General features: G+C 35.3%; 1 protein-coding gene across 4 annotated transcripts; it reads left to right on the top strand.

Annotated features, from left to right (window-relative positions):
- Positions 1-708: 708 nt before the first annotated feature.
- Positions 709-19,427, top strand: LOC147397534 (CLEC16A-like protein). 4 transcript variants are annotated; one of them, XR_015180267.1, is made up of 22 exons: positions 712-1,077; positions 4,241-4,292; positions 4,399-4,475; positions 4,557-4,690; positions 4,801-4,897; positions 5,171-5,228; positions 6,642-6,750; positions 6,859-6,982; positions 7,145-7,331; positions 7,426-7,748; positions 9,137-9,225; positions 9,309-9,379; positions 11,003-11,113; positions 12,751-12,816; positions 13,085-13,222; positions 14,235-14,340; positions 14,431-14,502; positions 14,600-14,646; positions 15,165-15,324; positions 15,467-15,633; positions 17,130-17,215; positions 18,753-18,890. XR_015180267.1 is itself a non-coding variant. In XM_086449272.1 (21 exons), exons 1-21 carry the CDS (start codon positions 1,025-1,027, stop codon positions 19,065-19,067), a joined length of 2,556 nt encoding a protein of 851 aa, XP_086305398.1. In that variant the 5' UTR covers positions 719-1,024; the 3' UTR covers positions 19,068-19,427. The 4 variants fall into 4 exon arrangements, 3 of the variants coding, with proteins under 3 accessions (XP_086305399.1, XP_086305400.1, XP_086305398.1); XM_086449272.1 differs by lacking the exon at positions 17,130-17,215 and having other exon boundaries at positions 719-1,077; positions 18,753-19,427; XM_086449273.1 differs by lacking the exons at positions 17,130-17,215; positions 18,753-18,890 and having other exon boundaries at positions 709-1,077; positions 15,400-15,538.
- Positions 19,428-19,866: the final 439 nt, after the last annotated feature.

The raw sequence follows: 19,866 nt of genomic DNA, 5'->3' as shown, positions 1-19,866 counted from the left end.
TGTCGATGGATTGGATCAGATCCAAAATAAATCCGGATTTATTTCGATAGCCTTTTGGATCAAATACATCTAACCAATCAACTCGAATGTATATTTTTTATCTGATTGGTCCTAGTAATTGAGAGCCGCACGATGGCTCCTTGAGTATTTCGTAGGCCACTAGATATGAACCGCCCAACAAAAGAATATTCTACCTGCGGAGATACGGACATCTCAAGTGTGAACGTGTACGTGGACGTGTCCCCTTTTGCTATCCTCTCACAACTTTTGATGTACGTATGCAATACTTACTCGCAAACAGACAATAATAATAATTATAATTAATAACAAAGATAAAAATATGCGAAGAAGATGGAAAAAGGGTTAGTTTGGATATTTTAAAAATATTATAACTTCAAATGAGGTTGAGAGACTATCGAGTAATAGTTCAAAACTCAAGGACTAATTAGAAAGAAATCCCACCACCAGGGTCCTTCAAGTAATATTGACTTTCTTTTGTCATCAACCATCAATATCTCCTCGTCTTAGCTGTGTTGTGTTTGTTGTACATCGAAGGGAACCGAGTTGAGTTATATTCGAAGAAAGTTAGTTTAGAACGACTCCTCCTCATAAATATCGAATGTGGTCGACAACCATGATGCCGGTTGTACTGCCACGTGTAAGAAACTCTGCCTAAAATTCTAGGCTAGACTGGCAGCCCAGAAAACATACGCCCATAAAAAAAACCCAGAAAGAGGGAGAGAGAGGAAAAGAATTTTGTTGGCGCTAATAACTCGATAGATTGCAGTACTGAGAGAATAGCTGTACTTTTCTAATTTATAATTAATTAAGATCCAATCCATTTTTGTTTTATCTCAATTAATCTCAATCAGGTGCTGATGTGATCTGATCTGATCTGATATTCGACTCGAGAAATCTCTCTCTCTTCTAGAAAAAGCTGCGAAATCGAAGATTGAATTATGTTTTCTCGGTAGGAGTTTTATGAGATCGGCTATGTTTAACTTACGATCCTGATCATTCAAACATGTGGTTTTCTTTCTGGAAATCCAGAAATCGATTCTCCTTGGAAGAACTCAGGTTCGTTTTTTCCTCCTTTTTCAATTTGGCTAGGGTTTCCTACTCTGTATCTTGATACATATTTTAGGTCAAAATCTATGTGAATTATGTGATACTTTATGTCGATCGTGATCAACTGTAGTCAATTGCTTTGATTCTAGCTGTAATTTGAACACAACTAGGTTATTTTGTGTGAAATTAGGTGGCAAAAAACTGATCTTGTTCTCTTTTAATGTGGAAACGAGCCAAAACTCATCTTTCTTGAAAAATAATGGAAGGTAAAGTGCCTTCGTTGGGAGTTAGAAGAATCAAGCTGAGAAAAAGAAAGAAAAATACTGCTAAGGAAAAAGAAAGAGGGCTGGAATCGGCATATTCATTTAATTTATTTATTGTGCGCATCTGTGGGAGTGGGGGGTAATGAGTTTGGAGAACCTTTAGAATGTGGATTTTTGGTTTGACAGAGGCAGCGTAGGATCTTCTTTGTTGTCGTAAAGTTGATTACGGATCCCCATTCATATGGGCAGCACATGATGTTGAAATTTCTGTAAGCGTGTATGGGGGTTTTCTACTGTGGACTGGTGTTTTCAATGGGTTCTTGGAAGAAGAGGGGGTGGAGTAAAGATTTGTGCTTTAAAGGTCTACTATCATCAGTACATGGGGTTACTGGATTGAGGTATTTGTGGTTTTTCAGAGGAGAGAATTCCCATGGATAGTTGTAACTTGTAAGGGTTTTGGCATAATATTTGAGGACTCAACAATTTTGACCAAGAAATCATTGCCCCATTATGAACCATTGTACTCTCCCATTTGATGCTGATTCACCTTTTGTCCGACAAGATCACAAAATTCATGTGCTTTTAGGCCTTCAATATATTGTAAAGGTACCCTCATAAGAAGTGTTATTGCAAATACTCTAGTTTGTTAATTGTTATACATCTTTTTTTTTTTTTTTTTTGTTTCCTTGATTGTTTGCAGATTGTCTTAAATAGATACAAAGGAACTTCCTTTTGTTGCGTAAAAAATCCAATAAAAGTTTGTTCTTGTTAAGTTAGGAAAAGTTTTGCAATTCAAAACATTTAGTGGTGTTGGTATCTGGAAATTGGAGGCAATGGACAAAACGGTACTTGGAAAATAAATTTGAGTTTTGAGGAGAAAATTGGGATTTTGTTAAAACGTGCAATTGGTGATTAGAATCGCTTGTGGGATTGTAGAGAAGGTCATTATTCCTTATAGGTGGGATTTTGAGGGGAACCATATCGTGTGAGGTGCTCAAGGTTAGACATGACAAAAGAATTAGTTTTCGGGTAGATGAGTTGTGCAACAACATAAAGATATTTACCCTATGGGAAGATTATTTGGGCCTTGATTTTTGGAAGGACGCTTATATACACGGGAGTTCATCCACCTTTAAAGCTGCTTGAGAAGTATTTCATCCTATAGGAAGGAATAGACCATACTTATCAAAAAAAAAAAAAAAGGAATAGACCATCATTTGGACTTGTGAGTTGAAGGTAAAGTCTCTGTTTGATCTTTTTATGAAGCCTCATCACCTTCTTATTTCTTTTTGAAAGATAAAAAAATTAGTTCTTTGTAGGGTGGATTTTGTAATTGGTTTGTCTCGAACATGTGCATGCATAGCCTTGAAATCACTATTCATAAAACTCTTTTATTTTTAAAAGAGATTGGTTTTGTTAAAATCCAACATTTCAATCAAGATATTAAAGAATTTCCTTATCACTTATGCAAGTAACTCTAATGGTCAATACTATATATAAGAATGGGGACATTCGTCATTGAAAAACACAGCAAAAGATCTTTCAAATGATTGTGACCTCATCAATTATAGACCTAAAATGAACATTTTATCGAGATTTGATCAATCCTTGGGTGTGCATAGGGCATCAAGGATCTTGCTTGTGGATTCATCATTACACTTCTTTCAATTAAGTTAAGGGGATTCCAAGTGCATTGCATGGTAGGGCAAACTACTCTTAAATGGTTTAAAGAAATCTACATAGAAATTCCCATTATCTCTTATTTTGACCTTGGATCCTAATTCGGGTCAAACTCTAGTTGGAAATCATTAAAGTGATGCCATCCATTTTAACAAAAACGAAGCACTGAAAAAGCACCAATGTAAAACTACATAGGGAATCCCACTTTATTACTTTCATTCATGTATTTTTGCTTTAGTTTAGTAGATTATTTGTTCAAATTTTAATACATCACTGTATGCGTAAATGTGTATATACAGATAATTTCATCTCTATTACGATAAGGGAATCCCAGGTGCATAGAATTGTAGCCTGGTCTGTTATGAATGTCTGAAAGAAATCTCGCATAGAAATCCCAATCTCTATTAACCTAGGATTTTAACTGGGGTTAACCGTTATCTGGAAATCATTGTAGTTGAGGTTTTCCATTTCTCTTTTTAAGATTCTTATTTTCATGTTAATTGTTGGTTATTTTCCATGCATTTTACATGTATGTTTTTTTATCCCCACATTTTGAACAGCCGACTCCAAAGTATGATATAAGGTACAAAGTGGGTAACTACTTCCATTCGGGTAAAATGGCCTAACACCTTATGACCTTACTCTATAAAATGGTTCGCTTTCCCATGATCTCTCAGGATGGTTTGTTTATAAAAGAATAGCCACTATTCAATAAATCTTCTTTCTAAAACCATGCTTATATCATTTTTAAACCCGATGCTAAAAGGAATTTCCCATGTCTCTCTCTCTCAGAGAGAGTAGAAAAATGGCCAAAAATAATGTATTGGCAAACTTACAATGCAGCAAGACTGAGGATTGTAACATTCATATTACAATTCCGCACACTAATTGTAACATTCATGTAACATCTGTGGATGCATATTTCACATAATGAAGATCATAAAATTTATTTAAAGGAGAGTTCTCAGTTCCCAATACGCACACTATTTCACATCCTGTTTACCAGAAAATAGCTTGACACTTTAGGAACATAGGGGCTGGAGTCCGTTTGAATAGGTAAACAGTGACCCTTGAGATCCATAGTTTTATTAATGTTATCATACTTTCTTTTCCTTTGCTAAAATTTTGTTCTGAAGTTACCCTTAGCTGATACATTTTACTTTGGAGGTTTAATACTTTCCTATCACTTTCAATTTTCCTGGATTAATTCTGGTTTATTTGAATGCCAGATATTTAACTGATCAGCTGAAAAAAGTTCAAGTTGTTAATGAAATTAATAAGGTACTTGTTTCTTGGCCGGGCTAACTTATTTCTTGGCTAGAATTTAGTTAGATAAGTTTGCTTTATGCATTAAATGTTATTACTTTCTTCTTCTTCCATTATGAAGGATTTTGTCATTGAGGCACTGAGATCACTTGCGGAGTTAGTGACTTATGGTGACCAACATGATCCAACCTTTTTCGAGTGAGACTTCTCAATACCTAGTGTTCTGCATTTCTGTCTTCTTATTGCAACAGTTTTCATGTTGTTGAGGGTCTTCTGTAGATTTTTCATGGAGAAACAGGTCATGGGGGAGTTCGTCCGTATACTAAAAATTAGTAGAACTGCGAGTGTTGCACGTCAGTTGCTACAGACAATGAGCATTATGATCCAGAATTTTAAAAGTGAACACGCCATCTGTAAGTCAATAATAGTAGGGTTGAGCTAGTTCAAGCAGGTTCTTTGGTTGCTTCTTTTAGTATACACAGCTGAATGATTCTGATTGTCCTTTATGTGGAAACTCTTGCAGATTACATTTTCAGTAATGAGTACATTAACCACCTTATAACATATTCCTTTGACTTCCGCAATGAAGAGTTACTTTCATACTACATATCTTTTTTAAGGTTTGTAAACGGCTAGTGTTTCCTATGTTGTTTATCTTTAAATAGCGTACCATCTCTAGCAAATTTTTTGACGTAGACTCTCCCATTTGGGTAGATCTTAGGTGAGTGCCCCTCCAAAGTACTGTGGAGGTCACTAACCTTTTGGCTTGATAACCTAATGGTCTTTATTTCATCCTTGTAATATATTTTCACATTCACTTGTCTGCAAACATTATTTTTCTTGGTCATCTATGCATCCTATTTAATTTCGATCACATACAATGGTCTTTGAAGGGCAATAAGTGGGAAGCTGAACAGAAGTACGATTTCTCTGCTAGTGAAGACTCAAAATGTATGTTGGTTCCACACATATTTTCTTTAAAGGTTCAACTTAGTCCTGCTACATCTTTTACGATTTTCTCTTTTCAGAATTTATTTTTCCCATATCTATTCTGTTATGATTGCTACCATTCATAATGTCTCTCTTCTCCAGAATTTTCTATTTTAATCATATTATTTGCATTATTTAATGCTTAATATATATTCAATTTTTTTATTTATTTAATGCTCACTGTTGATGCGTTTGCTATGCATTGATTGGATCCTCTGTTTTTTAAATACACACATGTTTCTGTGATTCTTTCTGGAACTTGTAACTATGTTATATATTATGCAGCTGCAGCAATGGTTTATCCTCTTTTTAATAAATTTTCAGTTATCAAAAAAAAAAAAGAGTTTTTGACCTAAGACAGGTGATTGGGCGGTCTGGTGGTATTGATCATCAATATTGGATCGAAAATCGAAAAACAAAGATTGATATATTTATGACAGAAAGAATATTGAAGTAGGCCACTGTTGTAAGAAGATTGAGGTTTCTCTTATAAAAAAATATAATAAAAAATGAGATTGAGATTTCTCTTTAAGTGGTCTAAAATGGAAGTTTATAGAAGTCTCCACTTATTACTCTGTCAACAACAGTTTTGGCTTTAATTACTGGACTAGGTTTTCTCAATTCAATCACTAAGTATAAATCACTGCAAGTCATAAAAAAAAATAATAATAATATTACTGTCATGCACAGTCTGTTTGCAATGGTTGATCCCATTTGATAATTGCACCGTCATGATAAAGAATCTATGATTGCCTACAACACAGCTGATGCGCTTATATGTATACATATATAAATTCATTGATGAATAGAAAAAGGAGGTTGAGAAGACATACCTGCAAAATATAAAAATGACAAACAAGGAAGGAGAATTATGTCGCAAAACACCCGCTGCCACAGCCCTACATGTTCAGAATTTCACATTACATATAAGTTCCCTCCTGAAAAGAAAAGATTGAAAGAAGAAACCCTTAAAATCATCAAAACTTTTACACCTATAGAAAGTGAGATCCAGTTTGCTAATAATTTCTTTTTTTTGGAGGTAACATACTTGCTAATGACGACTTCCTGGATGGAGAAATCCTTTCCCAATTTACTTTCATAATTACACTTGTTTGTTGAAATTGTTAGTGTTGAGTTGGATTGACAAACCAATTTATTTCTTTAGGCCATGATGATTTCTATTCCTTCATTTGAAGGCTTTCCACTGAGTTTAGCTTTGCTATATTGGATCTGCATGCATTCTAATTTCAAGAGGAGAAATATTTGATCAAGTATCGAGTGCTTGCCTGCTTTCTTTGTGCAGATATTTGATCCAATTCTGTTTTTGATCATATATGTATATATGAAAATAAATCGTCATTTTATCACAATCAGGATGAGGTAGTTTCTTTTCCATTGTACATTGAGGCAATACAATTTGCTTTCCACGAAGAAAGTATGGTTCGCATTGCTGTACGTGCTTTGACCCTTAATGTATATCATGGTAAGTTACTGGTTTTCATTTCTTCTCTCTTTTATCCTTTCTTTTAAAGATCATTCTTGTGGTAGTTGTACTGAATTTCATTTTTTTTTTATTTCCTTTGGCTTTCAGTTGGAGATGAATGTGTGAATAAATATGTCACTAGCACCCCTCTAGCAGATTATTTTTTAAATTTGGTTACATACTTCCGGAAGCAATGCATAAATTTGGATGGATGGGTCTCCAAAGCTTCAAAGTAAGAGTCAGAATATTAGAGTGAATTGTGTTGGGCTATTTGTATGTGTATCAGTCTCTGTTTGCATTCTTTTTCATGGATAGCTAGACTAAACTTGCTACCTATTAGATTGGCTGGTGTTCTTGTTGTCTCCTAACACATATCATTTGTCTACTGAGACAGGAACCCAAGCCCAGAATCAACCTCTTGCATTTTAGCTGCTGTAGATGAAATTGAAGACAACTTATACTATTTTAGTGACATTATATCTGCCGGGGTTCCTAATATGGAAAGGCTAATAACAGACAACATTTTGCAGCTTTTGTTATTCCCATTGCTTCTTCCGTCATTGAGGGCGGAGCCTACCAATGTGAGACTCTCTGCATTTTGTTTTTCACTTTTGTTTTTTTCTAATATTATCGGGCAGACTGTTCCTTCTAATATTTTTTAGCTTGCTACTCCAGGAAACACAGATTGGTGCTACCACTTCATTGTATTTACTTTGTTGCATCTTGCGTATCGTTAAGACCAAGGATTTGGCAAATAGTATTGCAGCAGCTCTTTTCTGTTCGCCAGAGGACTTTATTCCAAAATCTGAAGCTAAACCTAATGGCAGCATATCTGATCATGGTTGCACTCGTGAAAATGAACAGCCTGACAATGATGCTTTTGATATTCAGGCTGATGGTGAAGTCAATGTACCAATCTCATCTAGTTCTTCTCAAGTACATCCGGCTGAAATTTTTTCTTTGCAACAGTATTGTGGTGGTCCACATTTGGCTTTGAGGTAACATCTTTAGTTGTCTCTTGTCAATGGAAACACAAGTTGTTATTGAAGTAGTTTTATTTATTTATTATTATTATTATTTATTGGCATCAATAAAATGAAATGCTTACTAAGTAGCTTTAATATTTACTCTTCAACACAGGCTAAATTCCTCTAGGGTATGACGTAGTGGAAGTGTGTGAATCAATAGATTCGAAAGGAATTAAGAGATTGTGTTCAATGGAACGCACAAAATCAATTTGAATCAATAGATTCAATTGATAAACAAGCAATAGCTTGAAGAAGATGAAGTAAAGAACTAGAAAGTAACTAAAGAGATAAAAAAGAAATTAATTGATATGTTTTTAATTATTGAATTTCGTTTTTGAAGCTCCTTATATGGATAACTTCATCATAATAACTTAGAAACCTTCTAAATACTAAAAAATGACTCTCCTAACCTATCTATAACATAATACTAACTTTGTAAACCTATTAAAACTCAATTTGGACGTTTCTAATTGTAGCCTAAATAATAAAAACTAATCTAGACAAAAATAGAAATCCTATTAAAACAAGAAAATAGAAATCCTACTAGAACTAGAAAATAGAAACAAATCCTACTAGAACTATAGATGTCATACATCAGGGTACCTTTAAGTTGAAAGCATGATTCAAAGCTTGGTCTAGAAGCCCAGATTCAGTTTGGCAGTTTCCATATTGAATGCACTGAAGAATTAATAAAAAGAAATGTAATTTTGAAACTTTGTCATTGTCACGTGCTATAATGCATAATTTGAGCTGTCTCTATTAATCTTAACATGGAAGTTCAGAACTATATGAGAAATTCCCAGTTTTTAGGAGACATTCTTGTTCATTCTAGAGATCATCATTATCCCAAAATTGGGGATCAGCTATTTTTTCTCCTTGCTTTATACTCGCAAATCAAATTTGCAGATGGTATCTGGAATTGACATTTATTTATTTTTTATAGGTATATCTGGAAAGAACACCCCACTGAAATAGTTTTTTTTTTTTTTTTTTTTTTTATAATTTAAATTTTTCAATAAACCACCACCATACTTGCAATTGGTGCACTGATTTGTATTGTCTCGATATACCCCAATACATTGTAATTTCTATTCAATTTGCTTCATGTGTAATTTAAATGGGTGTATTTCGTATTATGAGTATTGATACCTCCCAAAATTGAATACATGTTGGGGGTTATAGAGTTGTTTTGAGGGATACTTTGCCTATCTATACCTCACAGGTACACTTCTTCTAGTCATCACTGGAACTACTTTTCATTCATCAAGGTGTTTCATTTGTTTACTGCATTGATGTGAATCTCTAGTACTTGTTCTCTTTTACTAATCTGGGCTATTTATGGATTTGTCTTTTTGCAGGGAGGCATTGCTTTCATACATTGTTAGTGGGGATGACTTGCAAGTTTTGGGTTCTTTGAGTGTGCTTGCTACTTTGTTGCAAACAAAGGGTAATATTGTTGACGTTATTGAATTAGCTCCTTGCTGCTTGGCTTTCCTTTTTTTTTACTGAAGTCGTACTTCTGTATTATAGAATTGGATGAGTCAATGCTAGATGCTCTTGGGATTCTTCCCCAAAGAAAACAACATAAGAAACTATTGCTGGTACGTGTTCTTGTCCAATAATCATCTCAGTTTCGAGAATATTATATTCATAGTTTGACCTTTTGAGGGAATGCTGATCCTCTTGCATTTAACTATAAAAATTCTATGTTTGAAGTTTGGATATCTTGTTTCTGAAGTCTTAACCGTTATTTTCATTTATGTAGATTCTGCACTGCTTGAACTTTGCAAACGCTTTTGATTCTTCATGAACCTATACAATATTTTTTTTTTTTACAATTAACAGATTTTATTAAAAATATTGTGTGGCGTTCCCATCCATTTCCGCCATATCCAATTCCTAATACTGGTTAAAGTTCAAGTCTTTTTTTTATATGCATAGATGTATAGGGGGATGCTTATGTTCAAGACCCCATGGGTATATTAGCATGCTCCACAAAAGTAAGGGTATCAGTGTCATCAATGTGCAATGGTATTTTGTAAGCAACTTTATAGAGATTCTTGATATTTACAAAAATGTCATCGCATATCACATGATGCTCTTTTTGCACTACAAGACAAAATAATAAGTGTTTTTTAATGAAATTTACATAAAATCAAGGCTTGCGGAGCTTGCTAACGTCCAAGATTTAATGGGGATGTTAGCATCCTCCACAAGCAGGTTTCTTCCATAAATATCTCTCAAATATGATTTTTTTTAATTTTTTAGTACAAAAAGCAAGGCTTTATAAGCGGAGTTTATTTTTTGGAGAAGAAAAAAGGTACATAGATAACATACATGCCAAGATGGCCTTCCAGAATTCCTTAGAAATGGTCAAGTCAAGGTAAAAATACCATCTTACCCCAATGAACGAAAATATCCCATCTAAAAGTGAAATTCAACATTCAAGGAACAGCTTGGCAAATTTGTACAAGAAATACTTAATGTTGAGCACATGAAGGTGCTGGCTTGGTAGGTTGGTAAAGTCTGATTGATAATACCATAGTTTCAACCTTATTCCTGCATTAAAAGAATGTTGAGCACACAGGCTGATGCTTCCTCCTCCCCATTGAACACCATTTGATTTTGTTTTCCTAAACATGTTAAAAGGGAGAAGGCTCTGAATAATACCCTTGGAAGGAGAGAACACTTTAATGTACCACCCAATAACCATGAAGAATCCTTAACGCAATTTTGGGCATAATCCAGGTAACTATGAAATGAGTTCCAAAAGTACCCCATATGGTAGATACAATCTTGCAATGTAATAAAAGATGCTCCACAATTTTTGCCACTGGATTTACACAAAATGGAAGTGTATGATGATCCACTCCATTCATTAGCCACAAGCACACCATCCAGGATCTAATGACCTCTCAGAAAAGTGCCTTGCTCTGCATCAATAACTTTGTCCATCACTGATCTGAGTCTTGATGCTAGGATTTTGTATATGATTTTGTTCGTTGCCCCAACCATGATGGGGGTGAAGATCTGTGATGTAACCAATTCATAGATGCTTCGGAATCAATGTAATAAACGTATTATTAGAGTAATGATCCAAATTTTCAATTAACTTTCCTCTTGAAATTCTAACAACTTGCATTAGGTCATCCTTTGTTGACCCCCTGCAAGCTTGATTTTATGGCTATCTGAAATATAGTACGTTGTTGGTTATATGCATGAAGCAAGCTTTGGTGGGTGAGGGACCAGGTGAAGAGCAGCTTTTTTCTTCAGAAAGTAGTTTGATGCAAGATGGTGTTATGAGTGAACTTGATAGTTACCTCCGGACTCTCAAGGTATTTGCATCATCATCATTATCTTTTATGCCTATGCCAAATATTGTTGTCAACAACATGAATCGAATTCGCCTTTCAACAGGAATACCAAATAATGTCTCTTTGCTTCAATTAAATCATGAGTGAATTGTCTAGCGTATATCTTGGTTATATGCCTAATATACTAAGGTGGTTAGTGAGACATTGTCTCTACCATCATTTTGGAACATGATATTGAGCTTATTTGCCACTTCCTGTCATTTACAAATTTATGAAGCTCAATAGCAGTTTAAGATTTTTTTTCCTTTGGGAATGTGAGAAACCATCAATGGAGATTACCAAATTGATTGGGGACAAAGTGAAAAAACTTTTATTCATACATCTAGGTAGTATTGAACGGATGGAGTATGCTATATGCATTGCAGATGGGATTGGATTCGTTCTTTACCTCCTGTCTAAATTGTTTGATTCTGGTTGTACTCTTTTTGCTGGTCATCTCAACCACATTAATATAATATGCTTTTACCTATCAAATATGTATATATCCATATAATAAAACACAATGGTGGGTCCCACCGTTGCTACAGTTTTGTGGGGGATAAACGTCCTCGCCAACTACAGTGAAGTGGGGTCCACTTTATTGCCATTCTTCTTCACCCCCTTCAACTTTATTGTCTTCCCCCCCCCCCCCCCTCTCATTTCAATAATATCCATAATTTTACTATTTTTCTTCTTTTACCCTCTTTTTCAATAATACCCCTCTTTTACCCCTTTAACCCCAAAGAGGATGCCCTTGCCTCTTTTATCCCCTTTGTTAATAATACCTCCCTAACTTTATTATTTTCCTCTTCTACCCCCTTAACCCCAAAGAAGATGCCCGTGCCGAAGGTACAACCAAACTCTAGTTAGTGTGTGTGTGTGTGTGTGTGTGGGAGAGTGAGTGGGTTGGTGCGGGTATGGCCATATGGGTGGTGGTAGTGGCAACAACTGGATCTGGTACAAGGAATTCAACACTGCTGAAATTTCCCAGAGTTTTGTGACACGTTTCCGTTTTGTTCTTCTGTTTCTTCTGGTTTTGGTGCGGAACTTTTCCCCAATCTATCGAATGATGGAGTGACACTCGGGTCGTATAGATTGTGTAGGAGTGTTATAAACCACAATTGTGGACATCACATAGATTCTCATAATAAATATGGAATAGATCTTTTTTTTTTTTTATAAATATAAAATTTTCAATATAAAAATAGAGGAAAAAGGAGGCTGTGATAGCCCCCAAACAACGGGAAAAAAACAGGAGAAAAAACAAGCAAACCACAAAAAGAAAGAAACAATACACGCCCGAATGGTTTCCCAATTGAAAATAAAATCCTGAAAGCACACTCCCGCAAAGTCTTTACTCATCTTCGACCAAAAGAAAAGTAACCCCAAAATCTCCAATCATGCTTAGGAATAATCAGGAAGCGTCCATGGCCTTTCACTGGGTCACCTTTTTAAAAATTATAAATTTTCTCAAGGTTGTTTGTGTACTTAGAAAATATTTTGCCTCAGTTGTGTAGGCTTTAACTTTCTTTTAGTTGTATTTATATTAATGATCATGCAGTATTTGACTTCATTTTGACATTTTAATTACTTGGGCTGGATTCATATTTTTTTTCCAGGATCAGTATGGATTATCATGTTCTTGCAGGGAAGTGGGAGTAAGCCCTCAAGTACATAGATTCCAGGTCCTTTTTGTCACTCTACCTTTGTTTCTGTTCTCTAATATTGATAATTTATAATTATCAAAAAAAAAATATTGATAATTTATGTACAATGCAAAGGGAAAATTTAGTAGGATATCGAGGATTACATATAACAATTAACCCATCTTTACTATTTTTTATTTTATTTCGGGGTAAATGCTACCATTAAAGGAAGAAACAAGGGAAAGGTCTAAAGTTTCTATAAATTGACAGTTTATCATTATAATAACGGAATATCTTTCTTTTGTAGGTGCTAGATGCATTGGTCGGTCTTTTCAGCAGGTCAAATATTTCTGCAGAGACATTGTGGGATGGTGGTTGGCTTTTACGACAATTGCTTCCATACAGTGAGGCGGAATTTAACAGACATCATCTTAAATTGCTCAAAGTAAGATCCTTATTCATTAAAAAAAAAAATGAACCTGTAGTAAGATAATGACATTTCTTGTCATGTTTATCAAGAAAGCTTGATAAGCTGCACTAAATTATCAAGCTTTTTAATGGTAACTAACCTTATTAACGCTATGAATTTTAAATCCAAAATTAGGAACGTTCTTTGAATTTTGATGTTAAGTACTTTCTGTCTTCCTTGTAAAATTTGCATGTCTTTGCTACTCTAGTAATATTGGACCACTGACTAATGTTTTTTCCCTCTTTTTCTTCTTTGTGAGTAATGATATGGACTTGTATCAAGGACAAATAAAAAAGAAAAAGAAAAGAAATGAGAAGAGAGGAAGCTAAGCAGTGTTTCGATATACAAAATTGCCGATATACACCTTTATTTGTTTATTAGCCTGTGGTTTTGTTGTTATTTATAAGTGTTAATATACAATATCTGCTGGTACATACAAATTTCCTTATATCACCCATAATATTAACAAGCCTCCATGGACTTTGTTGCACACCTGATGACAAAGCTAAGGTGTTCTTTGAATCAATTGTTAAATGCTGCTGCTGTGTCCACTGTTAAATTAAGTGTAGAATGATGCATTGTATCTGTGGTAACATGTGCACAATTCATACTTGTTTTAAATGTTGTTGCTTTTACTACTGTTAAGTCAAGCGGGGCATGATACACATTATACATCTAGTAACATGTTCACAATCATATTTGATGTATATCTCTGCTATGAAAATACTCTTCTTCTTGTAGTTGAAGTGCCATGCAATGAATGATATTGTACTTACTTTAAATGTTGTTGCTTTTACTAATGTTAAGTCGAGCGGGGCATGATACACATTATACATCTAGTAACATGTTCACAATCATATTTGTTTAAAGGTAATATGAATCAAATATGACTTGAGGCCTTTGATGTATATCTCTGCTATGAAAATAGTTTTCTACTTGTAGTTGAAGTGCCATTCAATGAATGATATTGTTCTTACTTCATGGGCAGGGTTCATGCAAGAATTGTGCTAATACTCTACTTCAGGAAGTTAGGGGAATTTGGCCTGATTGGCTTGTAACAGTCCTTATCGACGAGTGGAAGAAGTGCAAAAAAGGTATTTAATTAACCTCTGATAGATGTGAGGGATGAAAGCATATTTTTAGTTTGTTTGGGATGAGTCTGAACAAATCTTTCTTAATTTTAGCTATAGAGGCTTCGTCCCCTATGAAGGAGACCAAGTGTATACTCTTGCCAGCACAGAAATGCTCTTTGGACGGTTAGATCAACTTGCCTCAATCATATTTCTTGTACTTTAAGGTATTTAAAAATTCTTTTACATGGGTGTATCTAATACACATTTCATTTCTTCCCAGGGGATTCATCTTTTTCCGCAGGGGAAAGAATGTGCGAGATGGTGAAGGTCACGTTGATCTCATTTTTAATTCTCTCTCTCTCATATCTATATATATATATAGGCATAGTTAAATCCGTAGTCTCTTCACTCTCTTGTTACCCCTTAGTAAGCTAAAAATCAAGATGGCATGTAACAAACCGAGACAATGGTGAGACAGGGCCCTCAATGTAAGTCTCGGCTGAGACGCTCTATTAGTATATCCTGTGACACTAAGGCTATGAGTATGCATAAAATTAGAACAGGGTAACCACGATTGTTTTTTCATTCTCTATATTATGACAACATTGGTATGAAACCAAGATGAGAGCATCAAAATACAATTCAAAAGCAATCGAACCTGCCAATTGGTTGATGTACTTGACTGCCAAATATGAGGAAGCAGGTTTGATTACAGTTTACACATACTGGGGACAACATAATACCTAAGGCATACACATGTGCATGTTCCTCTATGGTTATTGCAATTTTTTGTTTACACATATTTCAGTAACTAATTTTTTTTCATCCTCTATGATGATGTTCAGGTGTTTGTACTACGTCATCAACTCCAAATTTTTTCCTCAGGAGAGGCTTTACCAGATGACCCTCCTATGAACCCTCCGATTGATCTTCTTGTAAATTCCCGAGCAAAAACTGCTGGTCTGGATGTCTTAGATCCAAAACCTGGAACTGCGATAAACCTAGGTTAGTTTTTCTTTCATGTATGTGTAAGGCCTGTTGAAAATTGAAAGGATAATGGTACAGATTTTTTTATTTCAGAGGTGTTACTATTTCTGGAGTTTTGAGGTCTTTAACTATAAACAACTACCTTGGCTGCCATATGCAGTTGATGCATTGCCTTGTAGAATTGCTTTTGAGAGGGGGAAAGAGCGCCGCTTTTACTTTGTGGCCATCTCTAAGGGAACAGCTGGTTGGGTTCTCCTTGCAGAAGAATTACCCCTCAAGCAGCATGGTGGTGTTGTCCGTGTTGCAGCACCATTAGCTGGATCTAATGTATGTATAGCTTTGTTATTTCTTTTTTAACTACAATCTTATAGGGGATTGTTTCTGGTGCGTCTATAGGAACACTTCTATGTAAAATCCTAGTGTTGTCATTCTTCGTTGTTCTATTTATCTCAGACACAGAGCCTACTGACTTGTTGCTTATAGTTTGTTACTGTTTGAAACTACCATTTTTGTTAGCTAGGTTTGATTATTCATAAAGATGGAAAGAGAATGCCACACATAGGACTGACTAGTACTGGGAGGCTTACAGTAGACATCTGCTTCCAAAGTATTATGTGGCTCACATGTCCCAATGACCAATTATGCTTTTATGGAGGTGAATGTTTGGAACAACATGTTCATAGAATGGATATAGCAGTTAAGATGAATGAGTGAAAAAACTAGGAATGGTATGCCGAAATAGTGCACATTTGGAGGAATCTAGGAATGTACCCATCAATGCATAACATAAACAATGTCAATTGTGATTGTTCGGGCATGTACAATGAAGACTAATGATAATACTAATGACTAGGAGTATTTGGTGCAAATTGAGGATCCTAAAGTGCAATAGAATGGCCAAAAATGAAGTGGATTGTGGTAGTAAGAAAAGATTTAAATGCGCATGTCTTGAAAAAATATATAGCACTATAAGAGTTGAATGGGGATGATCAAAAAAAGAATTGAATGGGGAATTGGATTCAGGTTTGCTAACTATAAGTATTTGGGACAAGGCACAGTTTTGATACAAACTGCGAAAATCCATCTATCAATCCGAGTGTAAACGAGAGAATGATAGCAAGAGGTTTGATCCCTTTCCAATAGGAAAGGTCAAATGATAGGTCCATTTTTGTGAAAAGAAAATAAAAGACAACTCTTGTCTAGTATTTTACCAGTTCCTTTAGCAACCCTAATAGAAGAAAAATGTCAGCACTAAAAGGAGCTCAGTATCTCTGATTCTTCGCAAACCAAGACCCTACTCAAACTTTTCCTGAAATACCATGTGTATATTTTAATATACAACAAATTGTGGTCGGCTTATTTTAAGTTGAGATCCTATCCATGACATAGTAGATGGTGTGCTGCCTGAGGTGCATTATTGCTTTGAGGGTCAAAGTTTGAGCCAGATTTTGAGCATAACACAATTGTGAAAAAACTGGCACAAACAGAACCTGAAAGAAGCTTTTGACTCAACTGATTGACTTCAAATCTTGTATTATTGACTTTAACCTCGGCTACTGGGAGGAACCCTTCTTCTTGTGCTGATGTGGTTTACTAGTATTTGGTTTCATTTGGTCCACTGCTTATGATCCCTCATTTTCTGTTGGATTTACTGCTTCGGTGTTGATCTTTTCTGTCAATGTTTTCCTATTGAAGTCATGGTCTCTTTACCATTTTGCCACTTCTGGTAGTTTTTGGCTTTAACATTTTTCTTTGGTAGTGTGTGCCTCAATGTGTCACAAGTTTAGTCAATATAGGTTTTTAGGCATACCTATTATGTGCAGTGGGGAGCCGAACTGGATGTGTGACGTAGCGGAGCGTGAAGTAAATCACGATTATGAACAAGGAAGAAGATCACCATCTTCAACCGGTAGGATTTCTAGAATCCATAAGATTAAAAGGTCTGAAACCTTTTTAAAAAAAAAGTCAGAATTTATTTTTTATTATTATCAATTTTCAGATTTGGAGCTTCTTATATAGATAACTCCATCATAACAACTTAGAAATCTACTAAAATACTAAAAATTAAGATTCTTTACCTATCTATAACATAATAGCGACTTTCTAATCCTATTGCAACTCAATTTGGATACTTCTAAGCACTTTTAATTAGAGTTTAAATAATACAAACGAATTTTAAAACAAATTAGAAACTAACAAGGAATTGTATTCCTAACATAACTATGAAATAGAAATCCTAGTAGAACTAGAAATAGAAATCCTACTAAAACTCCAACTAGAATTGTAGATGTCCTACATCAATGTGTCACGTCGTAGTCGGTCGCCGGATATCGGGAAGTCCCAATCATCTATTTACATCAATGCTACTAGAGTGATTATGTGGATTTCTATGCCTTGGATCCCTAGGACTCACACATGCTCAATCTCTTTTAGAGATTGAGTTGGTTGTTGCTCACTGAGTTTGGAGCTATACTTGTTATGTGCTACAAAAGGTCGAGTTAGAGTCACATCACGTCTTTGTTGATCACCAGAGATCTAAAGACCAAACATTTGATACATCAATGTTGATGGAGCAATTGAAGGCTGCAACTTGCTAAATTGTTTAACGTCTGTGGGTGTTGATACCATGACCTAGGTTCAAAACCTGCCGTACTGACTAACTACTAACCAGTAACCACTATCTTGCTTTCCTATCAAAAAAGGAAAAAAGGAAAAATGCTGATGGAGCGTTCACGGGGATTTCCGTGCCTTAGATCCTTAAGAGTATGTGATAGAAACCCTAGCCTTCCTAACTAGTTCTCTGCCTGAAGCCTGTGCTATCTCAGTTACCCATCCGGGTTGGAAGGAAGAACACCTTAAGCACTCTTAAAAGAGAGAATAGAGATCTAATAGGTGTCTTAGAGTTCTCATACAGTCCTCAATCCCCTTTAAGATCGAGTTGGTGGTTGTACATTTCTAATGCAGCACCTACTCTTAAATCTCTAAAAACTCTCTATAGGAGAAGTCCTTAGGGTTGTTTCGAATAGGGGGTGGGGACCACACAGACACTCTAATAAACACCTAAAAGAATATAATGAAATAGAAAATTCCTGATCTTGATAAATTCTGTTGATGATACTTTTTTGGTTATTTACATAGTGATTATTTCTTATTTGTTTGTTCAGAATCCAAATTGATGCATGAAATTCTTATTTCCTCAAGTCTGTATCTTTGTCCCTCAGACCCAAAATAGTTGGAATAAGGCTCTGATGATGAGAAATCTATTGTTTCAAAAATTGATTTTTGCAATAGATAGATCTACCGGGGCCTCTTCTACAGTTAGAGTTTCTTATCATAGATCGAATTACATTTTGTTTTGAATTGTTCACCATCACTGTTGTTGACAACATTTTCTGTTATGGATAGAACAATTATTAACACACAAATAACCTGGCTTTTGCCTTCAGCCCAGAATAGATGATAAGCATTCAAAATGGTTACACCTTCGCATTCGTCCATCCAATTTACCCTTTATGGACCCCTCAAAGTCTGATGCCATTGGAAAAGCAAAGGCAAGAACTTTGATTGACGGGAGATGGACCCTTGCATTCAGGGACGAGGAATCTTGCAAATCTGCCCTATCTATTATACTCGAGGAGCTGGACCTACAAAGGAATGAGGTGGAGAGGAGATTGAAGCCTTTGCTCGACTTCAACAGACCTGTAGATCTTTCTCAAAAGTCTTTGGATGTTTCATCAACACCACCAACCGATTCTTTATAGGCCCCTTCACTTGTAACTGTGTGAAATAATAGTTTTGCTTCAAGGATGGGGGGATGAGGGTGGCGTACCAATTGTTCACCCCTTGTATATTTCTAGTTCCATAAAAGGCAGCCATTGAAGCACAGAAATATAGAGTAGTGCCCCATCCATTGGGGATCACCGATGTTTCAAAGCCATTCTTTGTATACTAGCTCTCTTTTTTTCTTTTTTCTTTTTTCCATAATTTTTTTAGTTTTTTTTTTTTTTCCTCTAACATTCATTCTTTACTAGTGTCTAGGGTTTTCTTTATAATGTAATTGTGTATCATCAATGTAGATTTGAGATTATCCTAGAGTAAAGTTGCAAGTCTTTTCTGCAATATCTTCTGAGACCATCATTGTTGTGAAAGTTTCAACATATTTTTAAAGAGTCGTGCTAAAGTGACCTCAAGCTGAAACCTTGTATCGCACTTCTTGACATGAAATTGATAGAAACCATAGAAGTTTTTTCACTCGTTTCTCGATGAAAATCATCTATGGTTCCCGTGCACTTTCATGTCAAGATGTGCGACATGAGGTTCCAGCCTGTGGTCACTTAAGCATTATTCTTTTTTTAAATGGGTAAAGAAGGATCTCAATGTAACAGAATGGAATTCAAAATTTTTTGCATACGAAATTGATCTTGGTGTTGGTACCAGTTTCTGTTGTCTGATGATTTTTTCCTTTCTGTTTTCTATCATCAATCTCAAGATGATTTATACTTTTGAAGTTTAGAGAGGGGAAGAGGAACCGCTTAGTTGAACTTTTTATTTGCCATTGTG

This window comes from Akebia trifoliata, chromosome 8 (assembly GCF_017979445.1).
Source record: "Akebia trifoliata isolate Shusen 1 chromosome 8, ASM1797944v1, whole genome shotgun sequence".
NCBI classification, from domain to species: Eukaryota; Viridiplantae; Streptophyta; class Magnoliopsida; order Ranunculales; family Lardizabalaceae; genus Akebia; species Akebia trifoliata.
The sequence above is the reverse complement of the archived record's forward strand: the minus strand, read 5'-3'. Positions and strand labels throughout refer to the sequence as shown.